This window comes from Fusarium verticillioides, chromosome 5, assembly GCF_000149555.1.
Source record: "Fusarium verticillioides 7600 chromosome 5, whole genome shotgun sequence".
Classification (NCBI taxonomy): domain Eukaryota; kingdom Fungi; phylum Ascomycota; class Sordariomycetes; order Hypocreales; family Nectriaceae; genus Fusarium; species Fusarium verticillioides.
Window position 1 is genome coordinate 3,940,101 of NC_031679.1, and position 17,558 is coordinate 3,957,658.

Below are 17,558 nucleotides of genomic sequence, written 5' to 3' on the forward strand. Positions count from 1 at the left end.
CCGGATTGGATGCATCCAAACCCTCTTCTTACCCAATAAGACGTAGCCAACAAAGCGGTAGGCCTCCCCTAGTGCATGGTTTTCCCCATCAAATCAATGCAGCCAATCAAGGAACCACAAAGCCCTTGATTACATTTTACAAGGTGGCCATCTTGACCAAGCTGAAATGCAAGGTCGACCCACCAAGTCGATGCTCTCAAGTCACCGGTTTGGGGGCCTGTTTGGAAATGTAAATATGAATTGCTTTGGAGCCCTGATTGGATCCTGGGTAAGACATTCTTATCTGCAGAAATGATGAAAGGCCAGATACAAAAGCCATCAACTGTCGAATTTTCTGACCAAAGATTATCCAACAACTTCATTCCTCTATCATTGTCGCAGCAGCCTAGTTTATGAATTTCATCGAGAACTATCATCAAATTGAGGACGAGTCCACGGAAGTAAACTTCGTGGACTCGGACTATCCCCTCGATCGTATGTACACAGTCCAAGTCATGATACAGTACTCTGAAGTACTCCAATAGCCACTTGACTAACGTTATACCTACCTAAATCTCAGTCTCGCCGGCACTGTTCCCGGACCCGTCTATCTTAATGCCTTCTTCTGATGCGAATCAATGGTTTAATTCAGAACACTCGACACTTGAAAATGCTCCTCCCTTTTCTTCCATGCATGAACCAGACATGTCTGGCTTGAGCATGGACTCTATGACTCAGACCGTGAATGACGTTTCCAGCGTTGATTTCTCACCACCAATGCCAGAGGGGTATTTGGATTTCAACTACCCTGAGCCCCTTTCCTTCTCTATTACAGATTCTTCAAGTTCACTGCTCAACCTTCCTAAAACCCAGGGCGAAGTATGTCAAGGGGATATGTTGCTTTCTAGTTCACTGGATCTTGACTTCACTCTGTAGAGCGGAGATCCCGAGTACAACCAGATAAGCGAGCCTGTCTCTGATGCATCCTGTCCTCCGTTTGAAGAAAATGGGGCTACAAAAACACTCTCATTTAACAGTACTGCATCTGATCCCCACCATTTACCTGACACAATGTCTGCGAATGAAGGTCTGAGCTTGGAGATAATGGATGGCCAGAAGTTTGAAGAGTTTCCTGTTGCTCGTTTGAAAAATAACGAGTTCGTCGAGAATGGAAAGTTTCTTTGCAACAATGCGGACTGTCACAAGGCCTTCGACAAAAACCGCGAGAGGAAGTAAGCCACGACAGTCTCTCGAGGTTTCTCTTGCTAACCGACGCTCAAAGTAACCATCTTCGAACGCATGCAAAGCCTTTCCACTGTTCCTGGCCTGGCTGCCAGATCAAGGCTTCATGGAGGAAAGACATCATTCGCCATTATGATAGTCATTACTCGCAAAAGGGCAATCCATGTCTGCAATGTGATATGGCTTTCACAAGACCTGACAACCTCAAGAGACATGTTGAAGAAATCCACGAGGGGAAAAGAAGAAAGCAGAAGTCTTAGCTACAAACTTTCCCTAATCATGCATATCGAAATAACTATTTGCCTTACTCGTCCAGTAATTCATCATCAGAACCCTTGAGTATATAACCCCTTCACTGGTCGAGTTGACCTGAAGTATGAGGCAGCAATCATGCTAGCCGCTTTGGTTGGTACACTCGCCAATCAAGTCAGTCACCCAAACCTACACCTCCATCCGATTCCTCGTAACTATCTCCAGAGTCATCATCGGTGTTATCAATAGTCTCGTCGTCATTGAGATGTGCCAGTGAATCAGAATCTGTGACTGCTCTCTTCGTCAGGATGTACTTGAATGCAAATGTGACGATGACTTCAAAGGAACTAACCGTTACTTTGTCCATCGCCGCTCTCAAACGCTTCTCCACCTTCCGAAAGCGAGACAGATCCCATGACCGCAGTGATATTTGTCACCGAGTCCGGCTGCCATGGAGCCGGTTGCTGTTGGGATATAATCTGCTCCTCTACAAGGTTGCTTAGCTCTTTGCTAATATTTGCCAAAACGCGGCGCTGGTCTGGCCAGTGCTGACTCTCCCCACCCTCAGGTAGATCGATAGGACGCCAAGTGAGATATGACTTTTGATGAGATTCAGGCTCAACAAATCTGCCCGGGTGCCATTTGAAGTATAGTCTGCAGCACAAGCAAGCAAGCTTGCTACAGGCTATGTAACGATCACGGCCTACAAACTTGCGTCCATTGCGATGAAAGTCCTCGAGCATTTGGATCTCCGCATGGACGCCATGATTCGTTTCATCATCGTCATGCATAGCTCTGATCGCATCTTCAAGCCGAATTGAGCCGTCCAATTGCCCAAGATATGCTTGCATATCCTTCAGGCGCGAATCGCCTGCTGGAAGCATTCTCCTGAGTATAGAATCCAGGTTTCTCAAACCATCTGTCATAGGCATCTTTGCTGCGACTGGGGCTTCTACTCTTCTGATTTCGTAGGAGTTTAGAAGCGGCCTCAGCAGACGTGAGTCATTGACAAGATTGACAGGTGTGCGGATCTTCTCAGCCAGACGGCCAATAACATGTTTGACAGAGCGAAAGGCTTCTGCTGTTCCTTTTGGAGCTACTCTCAGCTCCTGTTGTAAAGCCTCTAGTGTTGCTATCTGAGGAGCATGGCGAGCATTGTAAGCGGCCCGACAAAGGATTAAAGGGTCGGTTGTAGCAGAAGAGAATTGGGGCAGCCAGTCTAGTAAAGCGGCAACTCCTAGTTTCTGGTCAGCTAAGTGTCTCTTTGGGAGTATTTCTGTCTCACCAGGCGTCTGAATAGTGTCGAGGTTTGCTGTTAAGTAAGCCTCGCAGAAACGCGTAGACCGATTTAGGATTCCACGTTCTTTTCTCAATCTTGGAGCCGCAAACTGAATGTATCTAGCTGTTAGTATCGCTGTTATTGTTTCTCTTTCTGCTTCCGTCGAGTTAGGTTCTCTTCGCAGAGTCTCCAGGACAGTAGAGAGAAACGCGATGACGGAATCATTTGGCGACCCGTTCGATGCAATCCAAAATACAACACCGTTGTCGAGAGACTCAAGAGCCATTGAGGTTGTTGTTTTCCCGCCTTTTTGGTAGTCGCAAAAAAAGCACAAACTTGAAAGAAACCTTCGTCTCGCGCCTTGCAGGTCTGTAGGGGGTTGGGGGATGGTATGGGGACCATTGGCTCTTTTAAGGATATGAAAGAGGGCAAGGAACTCAAAGAGCCGAGAAAGAATTCTCGTGTACTTGTCTAAGCGTGGTGGTCCGATACCCATGTTGATAGCAGGTTTTGTCGTAAAAGTCACTGGCAGACTAGGTAATCTTAGAAATGCAAGCGTTGTTATAAGAGGGATGAAACCAGCGGGAAGGAGATGTCTAGGGAAGGGCTGCCTTTATACATTTATGAGCTTTTTCTGGTTTCGAGCCTTTGAAGCCAAGTCAGGTTGTCTCGCCTGTTTTGGTAGGCTTCCCGCATATGTGGGTAGTGTTACAAGGCGGGGAGTTGAAAATAAAAAATCGGCTAGTGTCAAGCACAATGAATGGTTGGATGGATGCCTTGCCACGTATACCAACTTTACGACATGGCATCGAGGCAATTAAAATCACGTGTGTTAACATGTCAGGCTTTGGTTGGAGGGTATAGTAAAAATAACTATCTCTTTATGAAGTCAGATATTAAAGAATGAACATAATAAAAGGGAAATACGACAGTAGAGTGGTACCATAAGCAGAGCCGGGAAATAGCAATAGCAAGTCTTGATAAGAAATTATCGTTCCTTCTTCCATGTTGTCTTAAGTTTCCCCTCTTGGGAAAACAACAGTTCGTTAATTCAGCCTTCGATTGAGTGCGGGGTTGGGCCTTGAAACTGAGTCAGGCATACCTGTAGTGTCCAAAGGGAGCTGAAGCAAAGCCACCTATCGCGTCAAGCCTCAATGTGCAAATCCAACCCTCAGAGCCTGAACTTTCGTGCGGGGTTGTTTGCTCATTTTCAAAGTGATATTGCAAGTTGGTAGTCTGGCTCAAAATATCCGACCTTGTGGAAAAAGCCACTGCTTTGTTTAAGGACTATGCCTTGTGCTATATATTTGCCCACGCTGCGGACTGCCAAGCAAAATAATTCCTTCTCAGTCGGAATATCCTTGCTATCCCGCTGGAACACAATTGGTGCGGTGAGTCTTGAGCAATGCTCCTGATACTTCTAAAACCCCTCCTTTAACGCGCCCATATTCAACTTTTTCATCTGTAAGTTCAACCAGGGAACTTTCCACACCTAAATTGAACTTATCGGAGTCGCCTTAGTATGGGGTACCTGGCCAGGATATGCCGCTAGAGGCACCATGAGCAATGGTCCAAGGCACTAATCTCGTACGAAAATCAAGTCTGGGGAAGTAGTAATAGATACTTACTTAATATTGGAAAAATAATGAAATGAGCGGGAAGCAGATGCCGAGGAGAAGGCTGTTTTATCGATCTATTAATATTTTCTCTTTTCGGGCCTTCGAAGTGCAGTTTTTTCTTGTCTAGCCAAGTAGGCTTCCCGCATACGTAGGTAGCATCACAAGGGGAATTATGATCAGGCCCTTCTATAAGTTCTATACTATATTCATGAATCTATAAATAGCCTTAGACATCTTAGTCCACAAGCACTGTCCCAAGTAAGCTGCTAAGTTGACTTATAAAGCCAGAGATCAAAATAGATAGATTTATTCCTTCCCCTGATACCAAGCACTTCTCTATTGCTACACAAACAATTCAGAACTGAAACCGAGATTCAGCAGAGGAGCTGAAATGGCTGTTGTTGTTTATTGAGAAGCTTCTCCGGGTTGGTTTCTACAGCGATCCTCTTGGGTTTGGGTTTCTGATCCTCCTCTATGGCGTTCTTTGTTGTTGTCTGCCATGGCTCTATTTTACAGAGCCCACTTCCGGCCGTAAGGAAGGCTGTGATGTTCCCATCGTTTTTTTTTGGGACCTGGGACATGTTCAATAGGCATTGGCAGAGATTTCTAAAGTTTTCTGCAGTGCTGGGGGTGCTATTTGGCGCCCTGTATATCATGGGTGGGTCATATATGGTCTATAGGGGCATAAAGATGTGGGAGGAGTACGATTCGACCCTGGAGTTGATGAAAGAACATAGATACAGCGAACTCAAGCTCTTGAGCTTAGACGTGGAAAACCTCCAACGGGCCTTGGGTGAGGCAGACACAAGGAATGCTCCGGAGGCACACATGACCATTCAACGGTTCGCCACGACCCTCCAATGGGCTAGGAGACGAGAAGAAGCAGCAGCCGCAGGTGAAGAGCAGGCTAGAAATCTGTTTGACCGGGCATCCGAGCTTCAGGAGCGGTACAAGACGCTGCATGTCTTGGCCTTGGTCAACCGCGGGATAATCTTCGTCATATTGGCTGTTCCAGGCTCCCTGTCGATTTGGTTCATCGAGAGCACTATCGAGAAGAACCAAATAGATATGGATGACAATCTTGGTTCCAGCAATGGGCAGTTACTCGCCCTCTTGGTCGCCGTACTTACGGCTGTAAACTTCGTATGGGAAGTCTGCAAGTCAAAGTTGGAGGAGCGAAAGGCAAGGAAGGACACAAGAAAGATGGTGGATAAAATTCTCGACGATGCTGGCAGTCTTCAGCTCCATGCTGGTCGGCAAAAAGAGATCTGGAAAGACATTGCGGATAAGGCGTCGAGCGCTTGGCGACGTTGTTTATCCACAGTGGCCCCTACGGAGGCACGTAGAGGCAGAAGCGTCTTGGGCTTTAAATTCAGCACTTGGCCTAGGGCCCGAGGTGGTGATAGTGAAGTTTGATAGAAAGGCCAAGGCTCATTGTCACAATTCATCCAAGTACGCATCACTCATGAGTCAATACCGGCCATTGTACCTCTTCAATAAGTAAGGGACGTATGTAGCTAGATAACCACTAAAGATCTTATGATGGAGGGTATAAATACAAGATAATTAAGCTACTTCTAGTCAGGTAGGCCTATAACAATACAATATAGAGCATTCTTCGAAGCTTTCACTAATCACTGTAGCTTTACTAGAATAAGAGAAGGTTTATTAAGGCACATATAAAATTAGACGCCTATACATTTTGTATACGTGATACAGTAAAGGTTTCCACGCCCAGGTTCCATATCCATTCTTGTATCGCAACGGACTCGGAAGGGTGTCTCGACTCTTGAGTGAGTGTATGTAGTACATGATAATGAGTTAAAAAGAGTAAATACTCTAACCAGAGTAACCCCAGCGAGGAGCGTTGATGATGATACCACAGATGACGCCGGAGATGACACCAGCTACGGGGAGAGTGATGATCCAACCCATGTAGATCCAGGCCACCATGCGCCAGTTGATAGAACGCCAGGTACCAGAGCACAGACCAACACCAACGGTGGCACCAGTGATGCACTGGGTGGTAGAGACGGGGAGCTCTGAGACAGTTGTTAGCTGCTGTTCAATCCGAGATGAGATACAGGACAAGGACTTACTAAGACGGGTGGCAAGGATGATAGTAATGGCGGCACCCAATTCCATGGAGAAACCTCGAGAGGGAGAGTGGAGAGTGAGACGGTTACCAAGATTGCGCATAATGTTGTATCCGTAAGTCCAGATACCAAGAGCAATACCGGCACCACCAAAGCAGCTACTCAAGTTAGTCGATGATCTAAGAGACCAAGCAGAAAACTTACAGAATCCAGACTGGGACAGAAGACTTGCTACCCTCAAGACCACCAGTTCGCCAGATCTGGTAGATAGTGGCATATGGACCAATAGCGTTGGCGACATCGTTGGCACCATGAGTGAAGGAAGCGGTGCAGGCAGTCATGACTTGCATAAAGGTGTAGAGATATTCAGCACGGTTATCGTAGTGAGCGACGTGAGCGTGGATCTCATCCAGGTCACCGGTAAGCATGCTCTTCTTCTTCTGCATGGCGATGATATCTTGGTCAACACCAGAGAGGAAAGCCTTCTTAAGGTACCAGTAGAGAACAGCGACGCTGAACACCTTTCCATCAGGCTTGGGGCCGACGAGGCTGCGAGGAGCCTTGGGCTCAACACGCTCCTCGACGTCGGGAGTACCCTCTGAAGAGGTCTTCTTATTCTCAGTGGTAGCCTCCTTACCCTCATTGCTGGTCTGATCTTGAGCGCGCTCGAACTCATCACTTCCGGTGCGACCGGCACGACGAAGACCATCAAGCTCTTCACGGGTAAGATGACCCTCGTAAAAATCCTTGATACCACCAGCAGCGCCTTCAGGCTGAGCGGGCGGGGGAGGACGGCGGAGGAGGAGAGGACCTTGGAAAATATTCCACCAGCGAAGCTCCCAGTCATCACAGATGACGAGGCGGTAGAGCCAGGGGACAAGGAAGATGGTGATGAGTAGAGCCCAAGCGGCGCCGACACCAATGATCATACCAGCAGTCTCGGCGTCGTTGAAGTCAACCTTGATGCTACCGCCCTTCCAGACGATAAGCATAGTAAGGAGGGAAGCAGTGATGCCGAAGTAAACAGGAGTGAGGAAAAGACCCTTCCAGACAGGCTTGCTTCGCAGCATAACACCATACTTGGTAATAAGGAAGATGATAGCAGCAAAAGCTCCGGACAGACCAGGAGCAATGATCCAAGCGAGAAAGACGGATACGACACCAGAGCTGATACCCTTATCGAACTCAGCCCAGTGAATACCGTCTGCACCGACAAGCGCAATACCCATGCCGATAACACCACCCATGATGGAGTGAGTCGTCGAGACGGGAAGACCGATGCGCGTGCAGAAGGTGAGATACAGCGAGGACGAGACAATGGCACACATCATGCCGAGCATGAGGAGAGCAGGGTCGGACTCGAACTGGTCAATGTCGACGACCTTGGTGCGGATGGTGTCTGCGACGCGGGCGCCGACACCAACGGAGCCAGCGAATTCGAGGATGGAGCCGAGAGTCATGGCTTGGATGTAGGAGATGGATCGGGATGAGACCGACGTAGCCCACGAGTTGGCGACGTCGTTGGCACCTAATCAATCAGTATCTTATCACGTTACAGTAGAGGTTAGAGTGACCTACCGATGTTCCAGGCATCGAGGAACGAAAAGATGGTGCCTATGGCAAAGATGTAATCGTACTGATGAAGCACCATGATCAAGGCAGACCGAGAATTCGGATTCCTCTTACTGTTCTAGAAGAGTGAATTGAACTGATGTCGGACAAGAGCATGAGAAACAGCCCGCAGGCTGACTCCTTATATCACCGTGCCATGGTGTGTGGAGCGAGTAAGGCTTGGCGAACAAGCTTAATCTTATGCTTGATGGTGCATGCGTCTTTAGTGGCAAGGTCCCCTCGGTGAGTCCTTTGGTAGACTTATCGTCTTGGCGATTGTGCTTGGCACGCGAGCAGGGGGAAGTTGAGCATCTCGTGCGTGGGTTCTTGATGGTCGTTGGGCAGGGGATGTCTGGGCGGGAGGGAGTTTGGATGAAGTTGTGAGGGGTTGAGGATAGTGAGTCTTGGTATTATAGCGATGAGTACGACGTGTATTGTGATTGGGATATCTGATTTAATGCTGTTAGAATGATGATATTCAAGCTGTTGTCTGAGGGTTGACTGCGCGAGTGACAGTGACAGGCGAGGGTAGTTGACGCTCATGCGCTAGGACCAGAAGAGTCATCTACCTACAGAATGGGCGCGACATGGCCTCAAACCTCCAGACAAGGGTAGAAATCACGACCGTCGTACTGAAATGATCAGACCTCGCCGACAATAGCGTTCAACAGACTCCCAAAGAAGAATGTCACCGTTACTGCTTCGTACCAACACCGGAAATACAGTCTCGTCCTCAATCCAGATGACAGAAATGCTCATAGAGAAAGAGGCTCACCAGTGTCCAAATATTTTCTCCATCTAAAAGGACACTCTCCTCCGTAGAATTCGTTATAACCGCTCATCAACCCACGTGCATCAACAATTGTCGTTGAGAGCGGCTCTGTAGAGCAGGGGCGGGAGCCAATAAGATGGGTCAGAGCTCCACGTGGAGAAGCTCGTTCGCCCAGAGATGACCTCCCCAGATGCCAAGACTGATCCATTACAGGGGTTAGTGTATCACTATGTATCTTGCTTCAGACAATGTAAAGATCAAAAAGGCTAACGTGAATAAAGTTATTAGAGTTGTTCTTTTGGACTTCTTTTTATATCCGTATAACGGCTGCGAATACTGCAGGACCAAAAGTATATGGTAGAGTGAGTGTACGGTGATGATAGTCAAATCACCATCGTGATATCGAAAAGACAAATTGAGCCATGACACAGAGATTAAAGAAAGCCAATATTCCCGTATCTTCCCATTCATTCAATCCCGTCCCTCGCCAAGATCTCGCCAAGGACCGCGCCACTACTCCTTCTCCTCCCGCTGCAACATGAGCTTCTCATACAAGCACGTTCCCTCCCCGCCAAGTCTACCGCCGACGATTCGAAGCTTTTTCCATCCTGTTCCTCGGTGCATGTGGTTCTTGGCTTTGACAACGGGAAAAGCATCAGGTATTCCATCTGCTTGCTTCGCCGACACTGGTTGGTAGCATTGAGCCAGTAAGGTTCCATCACTGACGAGTCTGTCTTGGCTGTTAACCTGCTTTTGTAATGGTGGTTCAGCTTTCCGGTGGTCGCCTTTGGTGACCTGTCTGTTCTAGAAGTATCCCCGTCTTGGCTGTTGATATTGATCTCATTGGGGCGAGCTGAGGTTGAGAAAGTTCTTCTAGTGTCAGGTTCTGGGAAAATGGCAAAGGTTTCTTTGTAAAGTCCAGCTATGCCGAATGTATACTTAACTCTCAATACATGACCAATCAGTGCGGAGTCAGTGTAAAGAGTAAAGAGGCTTGATGTATCTTCTTGACACTTTTGCTTGGCTTCCAATTTAGCACTCGCTTCTCGCTTTCCAGAATTCCAGTCCCGGGGAAACGAAGTCAAAGTTCCCTTGCCATCACTCCTCTTTGCTTGTCTCTCTCCCCAACAATAAGCTTCGTTTTCTGTTTCGCCTTACGCATTTCCAAGATGCCAGTCGATTTTAATAGCCTCGTCCATTCTCATCAACGTATACCGAACCATCTTCCACGTTGTTGCCACCTGCTCTACCCAACGGGCGTCGCCTTTTTCGGGAGCTTTCACCTCGACCCAACCGTATTGAGACTGCTCAGTATCGACCGGTTCTCCCGGCCGGTTGATCCATAGTCGAGCAACGAATTCGTGGTGCCATCTCCGGTCTCTTTGGCGGTCCTCCATAGCATCCTCAACCTCTGGCCACGATAAGGGCCTAAACTCAATCTTCTTGGTCTCGGTCCAGTACCTGAATCCAGCCCATTTCCCTCCCTGGGATCTACTGCCTCGGCTGTACCCATGTAAGCCAATCATCGGTGGATATGGCCAAAATGCGCTCGGGGAAGAAGTCAAAGGATCTCCAGGATAACCATAGTGGTGTAGGGTGCGAGTCGGATCCAGCATCCATGTAATACCAGTATCACTCTGAAGCCGTAGCGAGCCAGCATTTGTGAATCCATAAGGGAGGAGACTATGGATATTGTTTCTTGCGCTGGTTCCTGGCCCATATTGCTGAAAACTCTCGATATGCCAACTCCAATCACACTTGTCAATGACCAATGTAAACGCCTTAAGCTTTGGAGTATACTGCCATATAGGTAACGAGGAGTCGAAAGGCAACTGGGAAAACGTCTCTCGCGCATCGCTAGGTACTGAACCTACTGTAATGATGTCAATACCTCTAGTTATGATCCAGGCGCGGGGGGACGAACCTTGAGCTTCCGTTGAGATCCAAGGCTCTAGGGTCCAATAGACCATGCGCCTGATAGGAAGGCCTGCTTGCTGAGAGGATTCTGGCCTTTTCTTCTGGGGAATTCCAGATAAATACCAAGGAACCGGGACATTTATCTTGAATGTGTCGTGTAGAGGGTCAAGTCGATACACAGCTTTTCCACGCAAACATACCACGAAGTACCGAATTTGATCACATATTGCCTTGATTTCCGGGCACGAAGCGCGGAATCGTCTCAATTCTTCCTCATCTTCATGCCCCCAACCATTAACCAAGCATACTTGGAAGCCATTCCTTACAAAGCGCGCTGGGGTCGAGGGAATAGCAAGTCTGATGATCTTGATCTTGAGCTCTATAGGCAATCGTTCGAAAGGGAAAGACTCCATGACTCGGGTCATAAGGCAATTAAACCACAAGATGAAGCGTCAAGAAAAGAAGAGAGGAGAACAGGTTGAGAAGAGAGGATGAGTCGGGAAAAACCAATTACACCTACCTACTTTATGTTCGAATTTAAGAATCTTCACTGAAAGTTTCTCGAAACATTCAGTATTATTTTCGACGCATCATAGATCTACTTTTGGAAATATTAACTCTGTTTACAAATATTTTTATGCTACAGGACTGCGTCGGGCCAAGTGGCATAAAGTCTAAACAGTGGCCATTGGTCAGTCGTCGTGGTATCGATGTCTAAGTTGTGGGCTAGAAGTGTTATTTGCAGTTGAGGCTTGTGGCTGAGAGTTAAAAATTCATCTCGCAGAACTTAGTTACACAAGCTTTCAGAATGGAGTTCAATAAGAAACGCAAATTCTCGAGGCCTCTCGCAAAGAGTGGCCAATTTTTCCACTTCTGTAGCACTCAAAGTCGGGCAGAAGAGGGATTGCCCTTAGAATGTCACACAACCTCCACTGTAGGCCCGAGACAAAGCTGAGATAACGTCACATCAACTCGCCATGCGTTCTATAGAACTAGAAGATTTATATATGCTATTCGTTTGTCTGTCTAAGATCATACCCTAGGGTAATGCACTAATCTAGAGTGCCCACCTTGAAACCAAGAGCAGGCCAAAGACGATACATTTCTTACCAAGCCAACTTGGCCAGTATTCCATGAGGCCATTTCCGGACACCAAACTTGCGAGCCTCATCTAGCAAAAGCTGGAAAATACCAAAAGCAAAAGGAAGAAACCAGTGTTCAACGGGCACAGGCGTAGTTCCAAGAACAGGCTGCAGAGGCGGGATGTACAGCCAGAAGATAGCCATAGCAAGCGAGAAGATAATCGCAGGGAACAGGTACCAGTTCTGCGTGTTCGGGTTGAACAGAGGAGGATGCTGAAAGATGCTAAGTCGACGAGTTCTAGTAGCCATCAAATTGAACCACTGCATCACAACAAGGTTGACAAAGTAGATAGACGAAGCCTCGTTGGTCTTGGCGAGGTAGTAGTCTGGATCGATACCAGCAGGGAGCTTTCCGAAGCTGAACCACAGCTCGCTGAAGGGAATGCCTTGACGCTGGAGATACCAGAATGCCATGGCGAAGGATGCGACTGTTTGGAGGACGCCGTTGACTCCGTATGCTTGGAGGATGAGCTGCCAGTTGACGAGACGATCTTTCTTGATGTTGCGTGGGGGGCGGGTAAGGACGTCAGCTTCGGGCTTTTCGTAGGATAGCATTGTGGCGGCGGCGCAGTCGGTGAAGCAGCTAGTAAAGGTTAGTAAGTGTTGGGATGCTAGTGATGGTGATGCTTACCAGATGATGATCATGAGGAATGAAGAGAGAGCTTGGGGTAAGCCAAAGGCGACAAAGGCCATGACCGGCCAGAACTCGGAGAAAGAACCGGCAGGCAAGAGATAGGAGATGACCTAGGGTGAGTGTCAATCTGTGATTCTTTGCATAGAGCTTTTCAAGACATACCTTCTTGAGATTGTCAAAGACAACACGTCCATACTGCACAGCAATAATGATAGAAGAGAATGTATCCAACAACACCATATCAGCCGCCTCCATAGCTATATCCGAGCCACTACCCATCGAGATACCAACATCAGCAGCCCTCAGTGATGGCGCATCATTGACACCATCGCCCGTCATGGCTACAACATTGCCCTTCTGGAACTCACGCACGATTCGAAGTTTTTGTTCGGGCGTTGTTCGCGCAAACACAATCTCCTCGTAGTGAGTAAGTGTCTCCCACTGATGTTCATTAAGAGACATGAGTTCCGGGCCGCTGAGGACGATGGCGCCGAGGTGGGAGATAGGTGAGTCTTTGGTGTCGTCAGGCCTGTAGCGCTGGAGGGCTGTGCTGTCATCGACGGTTTGGGAGGTTACGATGCCGGCTTCGCGGGCGATGGCTAGGGCTGTGAGGGCAAAATCACCAGTGACCTGTTGACTGTCAGCTTGGGTCCTAGTTAGCAGTGAGAGAGGACTTACCATAGCGATACGAATACCAGCGCCGCGCAATGTGCTCACAACATGAGGAATGTCATGCCTAAGGGGATCCACGATGGCGACCATTCCGACGAAAGTAAGACCAGTATTGGACTCCCGTGTGACTGCATGCTCGAACTCACTCGTCTCCCGATTTTTAGGCAAGTCGCTATTCTTGATGATCTTGCGAGCGAGCAACAAGCATCGTTTACCTTGTGAAGAGTACGTGTTCTTCAGCTGCTCCACCGTAGCTCGCATAGCAGCATTTAGAGGGATAGTTTCACCATGTTCAGAAACATAGTACGAGCAACGGCCGATGAGAACATCAGGAGCACCCTTGATTGTCAGGAGGCTAGATACCATGGTTAGGAAGTTCATCTTGAATGCCCTGGTGACTACTTACATATCATCATTGTTGAACGCTGTCTCCTTACTCAGTGTAGCAGCTACAGCTTCGGTCCTGGTGCAGGAGAAGCAACGAATCATGAATTTGTTCTTACTGTTGAAAGCAAGATCATAAATCTTGTTCCAGCAAGCACGGAGGTAACCAACGCTACTTGGGTCAACAAACTCGGCGAATCGGAGGACTGCTTGATCAGTCGCATCACCAAAGATTCTTCTGTCAGCCAGCGGGGCATCCTTTGTAGCGGCATCAAATTCAGATGCGTTGCAAAGAGCAGCTAAAGCACGGAGTTGGATGATCGGGTGGGTGGTAGATTTAGACTGGCCGAATTTGCCGCGAGCGTTCTCAATGGTCATGTTGAGTCCTCCGACTGCACAGTCAGAGACAGCCATCTTGGCCTGTAGCTTGTTAGTGCAGTTCATATGTACACGACAGAGAATTCTTACAGTAGTCAGGGTACCGGTCTTGTCAGAGCAAATTACAGAAACAGATCCAAGCGTCTCGACAGTCTTGAGGGACTTGCAGAGAATCTTGTTCTTCTTCATAAGGTTGGCGGTGATGGTGAGACCAGCTGTGATTGAGATGGGGAGACCTTCGGGGATGAAAGCTATGGCGACGCTGACGCAGTTGACGATGAGGGTTGGTACGTTGATGAAGTCAGGATGCTTCTTTTTCAGAAACGCGCCCCTGTTGAAAGATGTTAGCTTTGTAACAGAAGGTTGAGACGATAAGGGGACGTACCAAATTATGCATACAACAGCGATCATACTGATCATGATACTAGCAATGATGATGACAAAGTAAAGGACTTCCTTCTCAAGCGTCGTCATCTGTACTTTCGGCTCATTCGTCAAACTCGCGATCCTTCCAAACACCGTCCTATCACCAGTAGCAACTACAATACCAGTACATGAACCAAGGATACAGTGTGTACCTTGCAGACCAATGTTATGCGTCTCAAGATAATTGGTATCAGTATGGTCCACAGTACCCGCCACAGGCTTAGACTCTCCAGTGAGAACAGAACGATCAAATTTAACGTCAGAAGAAGCTTCGATCAAGCGGATATCAGCGGGTAGCTTGTTACCAGCCTTGACCTTGATGACATCGCCTGGAACGATTTCTGCAGCGTTGAGATCGACGAGATTACCATCACGAATAACGTGACCTTCTTCGGGGAGCATGTTCTTGATGGAGGACATGGTACGTGATGTAGACCAGTCCTGAAACATGTTGAAGAGGGCTTGGATGAAGAACACGGCGAGGAGCACAATAGCGAGGGCCTTCTAACATCAGCAAACCGAAAAGAAAAAAAAAGACAGGGAATAGGGAGACTCACGAGGTTGGCAACAGCAGGAGGATCACCCAATGGCTTCCACGAGACAAAGACGAGGATACAGCCTGTGAGAAGAATACTTCCAAAACCGCCGAAGAAGTAGAGAAAGATTGTTCTGAACCAATGCGTCTTAGCAGGAGATGGCGCGTTTCTGCCATATTCGCGTTGTCTTCTCTCAGCTTGTTCGGTGGAAAGGCCAGCGGTGGATGAAGTAGTAAGGCGCTTTTCGACGTCGAAGGGCGCGATGGTATGCCACTCTAGGTCCGTCAAAGCTACACGCGCGTCAGGAATAAGTACAAGTTAACATAGAGTCAAGTGAGGATACCTTACCTTTTGTAGTGACGTCTTTCGCCTTGGCTAGTTCAGCTTGTTCTTTCCCCTTGGACTCCTCGATGTTGAATGAGCTGTCCAGACATCAGTACAATTACATCCTTTATCCTCAACGCGACTTACACTGTGCGATAGGTGACAGGTAGAACAAGCGACGGATCAGCGCGATTTCTCGAGCCCGCTCGATGGATACTCAACGAATCCCTCGAGCGAGACCTCGACCGTCTACGAGAGCGCCGCTCACCATGACGCGAAACGCGACCGGCTTCGTCGTCATCGTTCCAGTGAATGCGCTCACCAAAAACAGCGACGTCCTTTTTCTCGTCTTCAATCATATTGAAGGTGAGAGGACAAGTAACCAAGTGAGAACAGAAGAGATGTTAAGGGCAAGTAACAGAGTAGAATAGAGTGGTAGAACGACAGGAGAAGATGGGAGAGTGCGAGCCTTGATATTTGTTTTGGTACGTGGGTAGCAGGATAATCGCTCATCATTTCCAGGACAGTTCGCGTTAAGCGACGTCGTAAAGGCTGGGTGAAGTATTTCGTGTAAGTGAATCCATAGTAAAGATACATTTCTCGGATCATAGCTCAGCTCCGCCTCTGATGCCACGTTCAAACCAGGATTAGTGGCTTTTCTCTTTTCTCGATCCCTTTTCTCCACAGGACCTGGCGTAGGGAACTTTAAAAACCGGTGTCGATAAACGAGAAGCGCGCCCTCCTTGGTGTCATGATGTTAGACCAGCCCTGGGAGTGTAGCAATACCGCGGTTAAGACATCACCAACTTGGTGTTTCATGCGTATACGATTGGCTATTCTAGGGCATGTGGTGTGCACTGCCTCGATAGCAGTTTACGCTTAAACGAGTAATCCATGAGCTATGACGTGAAGGAATCGTGGGGAGTCTCTGTTCCTCGTGCAGAGTGCAAGTGAGGGAATATCGAGACACGACAACATTGGACGAAATCCCTAGCTGAGGAGGCGCAGCGTCGATCGGTCTAGGTAATCCGGTTCGGCATGTGCCTGAACTGGGCAACCTGTCGCGCATGCAGGCTCAGTCTCACTAATGATGCAGCACAGGCAGAAGGTGATCAATGCACTCCCACTGACAGAAATAAGCAAGGGCTAAGAAAAAACAAGCCTTTTCTTTCCGAGCAGGTGGGTGTACATACAGATATGTGGTTGCAGCAAATGCAGGTTTTGTGAACGAACCCCTCCCTCTAGCCGAAATCTGGCAGCTCGCTAGCAGTGAGGAAACAAGGCCTGGATGAAATGAGGAATCTGAAATTCGAGACGCTAGGAGCGGGCGCAGCTGGGAGCCCACTCACTCTCTCTCACGTTGGACGGACGGATGAAAAGTTGGACTGACCTTTTTAGAGGCTCGATTTACGACGTCTTGGCTGTGCGAGACAAGCTTTTTAGCGCCGGGTCCTAGCGTTCAGGGTCCCCGTCAGTGCAACGCTGTCACGGTCATTTCGCAAGCCACTCGATTTTGGACGAGAGATTGCTATTTGCTATGTCATATCATGATAAAAACACAATCGCGAGATCAAACAGGGCACTTGGTTTGCTGGCTGGGTACATTATAGATGGAAACAGATGTAATCTTGTGGCAATGCGCGATTAGCTTCTCGGATTAGCTTCTCAATGACCCAAGCCAGGACAAAACAGCGCTCCAATGCAAATAAACTCCCTGGGGTGCTCTAGAAACCCTCATTTCTTGCTCCTTTCACCAGGTCATATGGTGCAAACAAAGAGGGGAGTTCCGCCGTTGGTGGATGTTGAGGCATTTATCTGAGTCGTTGGTTTGTTTACGAGGGCCGTAAGGTCAGGCAGGTACCGTCTTGTCATTTCTGAGCTTTGAGAATAGGGCTGTGGACTACCCCAGTACAAGGCGCGGGACCAGTATTTAATCCCCGACCCCATCCCATCGCGCTATCCAGATTCAGGGTGTCAGATTTGGCTGGCGGCCTCCAGAAAGATTCCAGTTTGCGCACAATCGCCAACTCTGATGAGTCTTGTTTTACAAATTGCAATGATTGAGAGCGTAATGGTTATGTAATGTGAGTTTTTGGAGGGAAATGAGGTGGTAAGACCAGGCAAGATAATCTCCGCGCGAGGTAATCGATTTTTAGGGCTATTTCAAGGATACGGAAGAGTGATTCCCGTCGAGTCGGTGAGCACGGGTAGTGTTCGAAGCATGACTCAATTCGGTGCCAGCTAAGTCTTTCAGGAAAAGCTCTTGGATGGAGCTATTAACAGCAACTGGTTTTG

The 17,558-nt window shown here is 48.2% G+C and overlaps 6 protein-coding genes across 6 annotated transcripts; 2 read left to right on the forward strand and 4 right to left on the reverse strand.

Annotated features, from left to right (window-relative positions):
* Positions 1 to 684: 684 nt before the first annotated feature.
* On the forward strand, positions 685 to 1,536 carry FVEG_16565 (hypothetical protein; the record flags this gene model as incomplete). Its single annotated transcript, XM_018905813.1, has 3 exons — positions 685 to 858; positions 916 to 1,211; positions 1,262 to 1,536. 3 exons carry the CDS (start codon positions 685 to 687, stop codon positions 1,479 to 1,481), a joined length of 690 nt encoding a protein of 229 aa, XP_018756194.1. The 3' UTR covers positions 1,482 to 1,536.
* A 112-nt stretch (positions 1,537 to 1,648) lies between these two features.
* Positions 1,649 to 3,248, reverse strand: FVEG_09342 (hypothetical protein; the record flags this gene model as incomplete). The annotated part of the gene is made up of 2 exons (XM_018898330.1): positions 1,649 to 1,764; positions 1,826 to 3,248. 2 exons carry the CDS (start codon positions 3,246 to 3,248, stop codon positions 1,649 to 1,651), a joined length of 1,539 nt encoding a protein of 512 aa, XP_018756195.1.
* Positions 3,249 to 5,025: 1,777 nt separating this feature from the next.
* On the forward strand, positions 5,026 to 5,787 carry FVEG_09343 (hypothetical protein; the record flags this gene model as incomplete). The annotated part of the gene is made up of 1 exon (XM_018898331.1): positions 5,026 to 5,787. The coding sequence occupies one exon, from the start codon at positions 5,026 to 5,028 to the stop codon at positions 5,785 to 5,787; it is 762 nt and encodes a 253-aa protein (XP_018756196.1).
* A 423-nt stretch (positions 5,788 to 6,210) lies between these two features.
* On the reverse strand, positions 6,211 to 8,118 carry FVEG_09344 (phosphate-repressible phosphate permease; the record flags this gene model as incomplete). Its single annotated transcript, XM_018898332.1, has 4 exons — positions 6,211 to 6,413; positions 6,471 to 6,625; positions 6,672 to 7,995; positions 8,046 to 8,118. 4 exons carry the CDS (start codon positions 8,116 to 8,118, stop codon positions 6,211 to 6,213), a joined length of 1,755 nt encoding a protein of 584 aa, XP_018756197.1.
* Positions 8,119 to 10,004: 1,886 nt separating this feature from the next.
* On the reverse strand, positions 10,005 to 11,180 carry FVEG_09345 (hypothetical protein; the record flags this gene model as incomplete). The annotated part of the gene is made up of 2 exons (XM_018898333.1): positions 10,005 to 10,720; positions 10,775 to 11,180. 2 exons carry the CDS (start codon positions 11,178 to 11,180, stop codon positions 10,005 to 10,007), a joined length of 1,122 nt encoding a protein of 373 aa, XP_018756198.1.
* Positions 11,181 to 11,765: 585 nt separating this feature from the next.
* FVEG_09346 (H+/K+-exchanging ATPase) lies at positions 11,766 to 15,686 on the reverse strand. The gene is made up of 10 exons (XM_018898334.1): positions 15,411 to 15,686; positions 15,288 to 15,361; positions 14,961 to 15,229; positions 14,363 to 14,904; positions 14,068 to 14,308; positions 13,622 to 14,019; positions 13,222 to 13,570; positions 12,706 to 13,173; positions 12,541 to 12,653; positions 11,766 to 12,492 (listed from the first exon to the last, which is right to left on the reverse strand). Exons 1-10 carry the CDS (start codon positions 15,620 to 15,622, stop codon positions 11,874 to 11,876), a joined length of 3,285 nt encoding a protein of 1,094 aa, XP_018756199.1. The 5' UTR covers positions 15,623 to 15,686; the 3' UTR covers positions 11,766 to 11,873.
* Positions 15,687 to 17,558: the final 1,872 nt, after the last annotated feature.

What these genes read in the sequence shown, in the direction of transcription:
- FVEG_09346 (XM_018898334.1), bottom strand. Translation starts at nt 15,622, where the DNA reads ATGATTGAAGACGAGAAAAAGGACGTCGCTGTTTTTGGTGAGCGCATT. An exon ending in CCTGTCACCTATCGCACAGT is followed by an intron (nt 15,362 to 15,410) that starts GTAAGTCGCGTT and finishes ATGTCTGGACAG; the next exon opens with CTCATTCAACATCGAGGAGT. An exon ending in CTCCTGCTGTTGCCAACCTC is followed by an intron (nt 14,905 to 14,960) that starts GTGAGTCTCCCT and finishes TGATGTTAGAAG; the next exon opens with GCCCTCGCTATTGTGCTCCT.